The 9265-nt window shown below is 43.5% G+C and overlaps 1 protein-coding gene across 1 annotated transcript in view; it reads right to left on the bottom strand.

Moving 5' to 3' along the window:
- Positions 1-5699: 5699 nt before the first annotated feature.
- The window catches only part of LOC123167984 (sodium/calcium exchanger NCL1), a 9689-nt gene continuing 6123 nt past the window's right edge, over positions 5700-9265 (bottom strand). The window contains exons 6-7 of the mRNA XM_044585845.1: positions 6238-6537; positions 5700-6126 (exon numbers count right to left, since the gene is read on the bottom strand). Of these exons, the coding sequence (XP_044441780.1) occupies positions 5878-6126; positions 6238-6537 (549 nt within the window). The 3' untranslated portion in view covers positions 5700-5877. The remainder of the gene's footprint in view (positions 6127-6237; positions 6538-9265) is intronic.

The raw sequence follows: 9265 nt of genomic DNA, 5'->3' as shown, positions 1-9265 counted from the left end.
AACCGCGTGTTCCACGGTAATCCGATGCCACCCACCATTTATAGGGTTCAACTGGTTCGCGTGCTGCGGGACTGCGACGACTTGTTACCTCCGTATCGACCCCCTGGGGCCGACGAAGATGATGTGATGACCCTCAGCGCCTGCATAAGCTGGTCCATGCTTTGGCCGAAGAGCCAGATTCGTTTGGGGGCGGGGCACCATCCCACAGACAACACCGCCAGTCGTGCCAGCGCCAAGCCATGGCAAGACCGCCGCAAGGCTACCGCCGTCAGCTGATCCGGACATGCATATGGCACAGGATCCGGATGACGACGACGACGGTACATTTTCCAACATCGATAAGTACTTCAACGAACATGGGTACGGTGACGAATTCTTGGGGCCTCCTTCTTAAGAACCCAACCCTGCAAAAGACGATCGCGATCTAGCTGGTACCGCGGAGAAACCCAGTTGCAACAGGCGTTGTCTGGCGTTCGGTTCTCAGGAGACGCCTCCAGCTGCCGCCTTCACTGAGCATCAAATAGCCGAGGTGCGAAATATTATCAGCCCCAACACACTCAAGAAGGTGGTCTCTGAGCAGAACTCGATCCCATTACAGCAGAAGAAGCAGAAGGGATGGAAAAGAAAAAATAACAAGGGTGCGAGCCAACCGGCACCGAGTACGATCCGTGCTCAGGATGGGCCACCAATACCTAAGGATATCTCGAGGAGGGTGCATGTGGCGGGTAGGCCGATGCTACCGACTAATCTGCTCAATGCTGCAACCGGTGCTATGCGGAGTCTGCATGACAGTGTTATTTCTATGGAGAAGCGGCGTCTCTCCGAGAATGATGTGGCATACCCGGTTTTCGTGGCCCAGGTGCCAGAGGGCAAGGGCTTTGTCGATAGCACCATCGGGCGTATGATCGTCCTGCGGTTTGATGACATCTTCGCTATGTTTAACCTTCATCTGCTGCACTACACCTTCATTCGGCTATTTTCGCTCAGTATGGAGATGCGGATCATTAGAGACAAGACCCCGGACATCGTGATAGTCGACCCCTTCTACATGCGTGCCAAGATCTTGGGCAGCGCTGGGGACCGGCAAGTCGCGAGTTCATACCTCGAAGGCATCATTCTGGCGAACCCAGATAAGGGTAACTTCCTCGTGCCTTACTTTTCCGAGTAAGTCATTCCCTCACCGCCACGTAACATATGATTTCTTAGATTTCGATCGTTCTTTTTTTTCTAACATTCCATGTTTTGTGCAGTGACACATATTGCACACTCATCCTCTTAAGCCCGAAATATTCCATGGCTACGTATTTCGACTCGGACCGTCAGTCGAAGAAAGACTACACAAATATGAAGAAATTTCTTGATGATGCTCTCCCCGGCTACGCCAAATCTGGAGGCACCTTCAGGAGGCCAATTTGTAGGTACGCCAAGCACGTGTTCACCCATGTAACGACGTTCCCCTGCGTCAAGCAGCCGCCTGGCAGTCAGAAGGATGCCTACTACGCCCTCCATCACATGCGGGCGGTCGTACGGGACCATAATCACCTTATGCTACCAAATAATCTCAAAGATTGGGCCGCACGCTTGTCGGCAATCCAGGACGAAGACATCAGACAAGAATTCTTTCGCATCCAGTCGGAGTTTGCGGAAATCATCTATCAAGATGTCCTTCGTACCTCGGGGCAGTTCTACCTCAAATATCAACCGTCCAACAGTGAAATAGAAACAACGCTGCAAATGCTGGCTGACAACGACCGCACATTCATGACCATCACAAAAGACGGCGGCTTCATCCACGCTCCGGTCCCTGAGTTGAGTCGAAAGTAATGATGCTATGTAGTTCTGAAATATCGATTAGCTCATGTTGTAATTAAACTTTAATGAACTTGTATGTCTCTTTAGTTTGGACAGTCGTTCAACTTATATGTAATCGATGCTATTTATTAGTAGGACCATGAATCGTGCTATTAATGTGTTTCTTTTCTCTTCCGATCCTTTTGTTGCATACGTATATATTGCTTATATATTATCTGTGAATTGCTACTAACGTTTTATTGTCTAGTGCATAGAGATGCCGTCGTATGTCGTGTACAAGGGTAAGGTTCCCGGAGTCTACGACGACTGGGAGGAGTGTCGGAGACAGGTTCACCGTTTCAGCGGTAACAATTACAAAGGGTACACCACTAGGGCGGAGGCGGAAGCTAGATACGCGCGCTATCTAGCGGGAGAGAGGAGGGAGCGGAGGAGAAACCGGATGAAGACCAGTTTCATTGCGATGATGCTCATCGTGACCGCAGCTCTCTTCTATGTGATGGTAGTTTAGATGATCGATATCGACTTTGTAATGTGACGACAAACTCGGCTAATATGATGAGCTTTGCTAATGTCTCGAGACCTAAACTTGGCTAATGTTTGAACTTTGTTCGCTATTTCAAATTTGGAGACTAATATGATGAATTCTATCGTGTGATGTTTATATTCTGTGATGTAACGTATTTTGTGACCTGTGCAAATATCAGAAAAACAAAAAATAATAATTCTTAATATTCATAGTAGTGGCGCACCATATTGAGCATTAGTGGCGCACCAAGGCTAAATACCAGTGGCGCATTATGGGGCATAGTAATGGCACACTTGGGAGCATACGTGAAGGTAAGTATGGCCCCCTAGAAGGAATAGTAATGGCACACTGTTGGACATAGTAATGGCGCACTATGTGGTGCGCCACTATTATCTGGGATACTAATGGCGCACCAGAGGTGCGCCTTACTATTTGTTACTAGTGACGTGTTAATAGTGGCGCACCTATAGTGCGCCATTAATAGCAAAAACTGGTGCGCCACTAACAGCCTTTTTTCTAGTAGTGTCAAGAGAAAGGTCCATGATATGCGGAGCATCGTGCCGTCCCAGCAGGCCATTGTCTTCGACGGGAAGCAACTAAAGGACGGACACAAATTAGGCTGGTCACAATGGGCAGGTACTTAGGAGTAACATCACACACTCCAATGCAACTTTGCTTATGTGGCACATATTTAATGAAGAGAGAGCTGCTTGTGGTAACTAGCTAAGTTACCGGAACATCACACACTCCAAAAAACAATGAGTCTATGACCTAATAAATACATAGTTGCATGACACTACATACATGTTCCTACCCACTATAGAGGTAGTAACATAGTCTAGGAAAGTGTGTAGGTTACTAGCTTATGTTCCTGCCCATTATGACCAGTCTTAGAGGGCTACGGTACGTGGGGTCCACCCTTCACCTCGCCCTTCTTGGGTCTGGATGGATGTTGATCTTTTTTAGGGCGCCGACTATCGACAAGGACACTAAGCTTGACCTCATGGTCCAAGGATCTGACAAAGTTGACAGACTCAGATATATGATTGGGTACATGAAGAACATTCCCCGTCCCATCAGACCATCATCTTCTGGGGAAGGGAGTTGGAAGACGGCTGCACCCTAGCGGACTACGGGGTGGTGGAGGGATTGTTCCTCTCCGTGGTTATCCACTTGCGTGGACAACGGGGTGCTAGTTGCCCTGGTTGCGCGAGGAGGATTGGATGGCAGCGAGGAGAAGTTAATTCAAGTTTTGACCTCAGGTGGATTGAGATACGCTTCTGAGGTCTTCTCTTCTCTGGCAGTGACGAGTAATTTACTGAGTAGCTAAGTATGATCTGTTGCATTTTATGTCAAGTTTTCCTTGTGATTTTTTGAATAGAATATGAAGCATGTGACAAATAAGTAGTGGACGATACAGAGTATATAAATCTAGAATACGCTTAGACCGATTCTTCAGGGTGAAAACCTAGAATCTGTGCTTTAATGGTTGGATCCGGTGATGGCGGTGCTTGATTGCCGCTCCCTTCTTAAAGGCGTTGATGTAGAAGAATCTTGTCGTCCTTGTGGTGTCATGAGACAGTTGGTGCAGATAAGGTCATTGTCATAGTTTGTCCATTGCGGATTTGATCGCTTTGTTTTTTTTTTTCATGCATAGGCATAGCTTTGGTCTGCGCTTGTATGACTTTGTTATTTGCTGATGTGTTTTTTCTTGCGTGTGTTGATGTTGGCTGTGTGCATCCTAGCTATGCAGAGGTTGGATGTGTGCTCATTATGTTTGTATCCTCTTGATGCTTCATAATGAGTCAATAAAATCCACCCTTTATGGAAAACAGAGTATATAAATCGAAGAAGCTAAAACACACATGGACAACAAAGATTTTTTGATGAAACCAGAAGTTACATTGAAACTCTTCGAAGTTGGCTTCATCTTTTTTATTCTCCAAATCGCCAAAATGAACACAATACTAAACATTTTTTCAAACCAGTGCATCATTGCCATGTACGAAAACAAGGAGTTTGACAAGAAAAAAAATGGGTCAATCACTTCGCAAACAAAACTCAGAACACAATCATCAACACAACAAGAAGCGGTAGACGACAATCCGTCACACCTAGATAGAGAGAAAGATGGATAGGACCAAAACACCTCAGGCTATCCAATCGTGTCAGCCACACTAGAAAGAGGACTCTCCGTCTTAATAGTTGAGACCATCATGAACTGGTAACAAAAATCTAACCAAAAATTCTTACCAAAACCACATCCAAACCTTCATTCTTTCTCCAGCTCTTCTCGCCTAGTCTCCCGTTAGTCGCGTGTCTCGGTAGTGGATCTGCGGATGTATGCATATTTTGATTCTCAAGGCCTTGAAACTTGGTGCAACTGGGACCTTTTATTCGCATTAGGCCTGTTGATATTTGTGGTTTGATCCACTTCTTGTTTTGGTTTGCTTGTACGTTTAATGGAAAATTAAGAAAAGATATATTAAAATAAAAAATAATTATTTTCTACCATCATGCAATAGAAGAAGAGAAATTTTCTGTAATTTCTTCGATTTGCCATGCGTTCATGTTTATTGGGCACCGAAGCCTTCTTTGCCCTGTAAAACCAACTCATGATGGGAATGCGCCGATCGACGTTACCCATTGGAACACTGGTTCGGCCCGTAGTTTCAAGAACAATGGGTCTTCTGTATCGGCTTCATCAGAAAATTGGGTAAGTGGAGCCGGTTGTCATCGGCCCACTAGGACAAGCGGTTCAACCCAAATTTAGTTGCCCAAGGTTGCAGTTTGCCAATACAATGTGCATGCCTTTGCAACCCTTTACAAAGTTGTTATCTTTGTGCTTATATGAAAATTTTCAAACTATTGACCTAAGACTACTGTTGTTTCGTAGCGATAGAAACAGAGTTTCATTTTTTCTTTAAACAAATAAATTATAAATTTCCTAATAACTTACTAAAAACCGGTACGACTAACTGATGCTAGTTAAATAATCCTATCAACGGACATAATGAAGAATGAAGAATGACAGAATGAGCGCTGGAAGTGTGTGTGTGTGTGTGTGTGTGTGTGTGTGTAACTACCACATATAATGAAGAACGATAGCAATACATGCCAGCAATTCAGGCAGCAATACGTTCTAGGAAGCACCACACATATCAAATTAAAGTAACTACCATATATAAGAATCTTAAGAAAATATCTGATGTAGTACGTGCTAGCACATAACCAAATAGAGTCATAGAAGCACATATAGATGGTCCATTTGGAACAGCAAGTCATCGTCAACAAGCATACAAAAAAGCACAAGTTAGATAAGAAATTTATGATCGATAACATGACTTAAAGTGAAGATTAACTCAAGTTATCTTCTTAAAATACTACTCATTATGTAACCGGTTGATCACACCTACAGCTGCGTGTTGCTGAGCTTCAGTAAAACTCTGAATCCAGCCGTGATAAACAAATAAGGAGTCAATGTCACAATAAGGCAAGAGTACATATCGCGGTTGGTTTCTTGGACAAAGACGTTCGTTTTACGACCAATGGAAGACTGAGTCGAGAATGTGAACGAGGACGAGAGACAGTGGGTAGAGCGAGTATGCCACCAGGCACGTCCAGAGAGGGAAGTTGGTCCGGAAGCTCGTGAAGAGGCCCATGACGACGCAGACAAGCAAAATGATGAGCAGCTCAGAGGAGAAGTCCCACGTTATGTCCCGGGCATAGACCAGCGCCAAGAACATGCCCAAGCACATCAGGTTGTTCACAGTCACAACACAGTACACCTGAAAATTAACAAAGTACGGTGATAATAAATATTACCCCAATTAGTGTCCAGTTTACAAAGGTTGCATGCGTGCATGCATCATGGTGATTTCATGGTGAAGGTGAGGCACCTCCGATAAAGCGAGGGAAGCGCTCCTTCGCCTCTTCTTTCTCATGGACCGGACGGCAGAGACGACCTCGCTGGAGTTGTTCACCAGCGGGAGCACAACGAAGGAGACGAAGAAGGACGACACGTGTGTAGCCTTGGACAGGCTGTAGATGGCGTCGACAAGTGGGTCCGCAAACGCAGCAGGGATGGCAGCACCCACAAGCATCAGACCCATGGCCTTGACAATCATTCTTCCGGGGTTTTCCACAGGCTCCACCTCTTCATCGCTTACCGCCAGCTGATCGTGTTCCTCCCGTGTTCTCTGCAGGATCAAGACCGCTTGTTGGAAGTGCATTTCTTTCTCAGAAGTTAGGGCAAATCTGCGATGCTGATCTTTTACTTTTGAAATGAGAATGGCTTGGAAGGCTAAAGCTGGATTTTCCTTAATAAGACGGCTCATTCGTTCTTTATTTGGAAAAATGGTGGCATCCAACGTCATGCATCAAACATTCACGGCCCAGTTCGGACACACTAGCTTAGCCTTGGACCCTATCACAACCCCACTTTTTCTCCTCCTCCATTCTCTCTCCTCTTTTCTTTGGGCAATGGAAGTATATTTGGCGGATATTGTTGAATGGCCGGCTCTCATATGGCTGTCCGAGGACAAGTTTGAACGTGTCTACAGATATTTGGTGTGTCTATTTTGATGCACGGCATTCGAATTGCCCTTATTACTACTATGATATTAAGGAGAGAAAATGTAAACTTGACAAAAGGTCCACAGCTATGGTAGGAGTCAGTGTTTTGGTTACCGAGTAGTCAACTCTACTAAGGGGCTGGAATTTGCAGTTACACACGGTAACCATAAAATACTGCTCAAATGGTTACGTCCGGAAATATTTCATAAAAGAAACCAAGAAGGCATGTGTTTTAATTTAAAACATCCCATTCGTATATGTTTTCAGAAACTTCGTTTTCAGAAAGGAACATCTTAGCAACAACTCGAATGTGTTTTGGCCATGCGCTTTCTAGGCTCCTAGCTATGCAAAGGTGAGAGTGACTGAGTGAGATGTGACCTGAACAAATTTTGCTTATATCCCCCTGATGCGATATCAAGTTAATAAAAGCATCATTTTCAAGAAAAAAACGACAGCTCGCATAATAAGGAGTTAAGAAATGGAGATGTAGCTGGCATAGAGGCACTGGTGTGAGCTGAGACCAGTAATTTTTTATTTTTCTTCACTAATTTCGTACTAATCAGTGCTAAATGGCATAGATGACACCATTATTACTACATAGCTTACACCATTGGGTTTTGTTTCTAGCTTCGTCCCTATTAGAGTAAGTACAATAATGGACTTGTACCCCGCTTACGTGGCACTTTTGACTATGGCACTTGTGACTATGTGGAGGAGAGAGACATGGAAAAATAGTACTCCCTCTGTTCCTAAATATTTGTCATTCTAGATATTTCAACAAGTGACTACATACGGAGCAAAATGAGTGAATCTACACTTTAAAATATGTCTACATACATCCGTGTGTGGTAGTCATTTGAAATGTCTAGAAAGACAAATATTTAGGAACGGAGGGAGTAGGAGTGGACTCTAATGCAAAAGCTTAGCTATATGCGTACTCCTAGACAATTGTAATAAATATGAAGAGAGAGATAGAGAGAAAGTGAAAAAAAATAGTACTCTTATAGCCAACCTTATAACTAACCTTATGGTATGAGTAACTATAAATGATAACTATATATGACATGACAATTTCATATATATAGCCATGCATCCACTGGCTCGATGCACTTCAGTTTTCTAAAACGCGTTCCAATGTGGGGGAAACTAAGATGCGATCCTTTTTGAACCGAAGGGAGTAGAAGTCAATGTTTGGTCACCGAATAGTCAATATTTACATTGGGGACTGAGATCTACAGCTACACACCATAACCAGTTAAATACGGCACAAATAGTAGGTCCCGAACTCATAAAAATGGCAAGGATATCAATCAGTCTACCTCGAGGAGTGAAGACAACATAGTTACGACTGAACCGTCTCATATATTGTTGTGGAGAGACCAACTTGTTTAGTTTTCACTAAGTGGTTGAATTCAAAATTTTCATTATTTTTATCTTGGTAAACATGTTAACTGCGGGGGTGTTAGGAAATATGGTAATGTCCGGTTACCGAATTTACCGCCCAGTAGCGAAAACGTTGGTACGAGTTCAAATATAGTACAAATTCGTAGCCAAAGAATCATGAACGAAATTTCCCTAATTTATATTCGCAATTATAAATATTCTGAAAATGCCACAATTGAAAACATAATTAAACTTGGCAATCAAATGCAGGAGTTTAGAATTGGTAAACTGTTTTCTTGCAATCTTTCTGTTTGTACAACATTTGTTATTAAAAGTATTTTCTATATCATCTCTAGTAATTGATAGAAGATCATTTTCCTTATGTTTCCCTCTACCGCTCTTTCTTATACCACTACATCTCTTTTATATGTTATTTTAGCAAATTTCATTTTGCAACCGAGCCTAAATAAATGTTTTTGTTGGCTCATAAAACATTGTAATATATTGATTGCATAGAGCTTATAGATATCCCAATGTAATGTGGGTTGGAAACTAGGCTAAGTAGGGACTGGATGACGCATGTATGACTTAGGGTCTATGCTTCGTAATAGGAGATGTTGCACTGACTTGGCTGAACATAAACACATTACTAATTGAGTGTCTGAACTTCATCGCCATCATCGAGGTTGGCCGACGTGATTTCCTGATGCATGTGCTCGACCACCTTTTAGGGGGTTTCGACTTCACTTGACATTGTCTACCTAATCGTGGGAGGTTTTGGATTTTACTTGGGGTTCGGACCACGAGGCTGAATTTGTTAGCCCTTTCGGTTGGTGTGTTTCATATAAAATTCCACCTTGGAACATGCCCTACCAATTTTTCTGGACTCTGGTTGCAATCTATGGGGGCTGCCCAAGATGGACACAATTCTACCTTCCTTTGTGAATTGGTTAATCTTGCAAAGGATAA

Source organism: Triticum aestivum, chromosome 7D (genome assembly GCF_018294505.1).
Source record: "Triticum aestivum cultivar Chinese Spring chromosome 7D, IWGSC CS RefSeq v2.1, whole genome shotgun sequence".
Classification (NCBI taxonomy): domain Eukaryota; kingdom Viridiplantae; phylum Streptophyta; class Magnoliopsida; order Poales; family Poaceae; genus Triticum; species Triticum aestivum.
The sequence above is the reverse complement of the archived record's forward strand: the minus strand, read 5'-3'. Positions and strand labels throughout refer to the sequence as shown.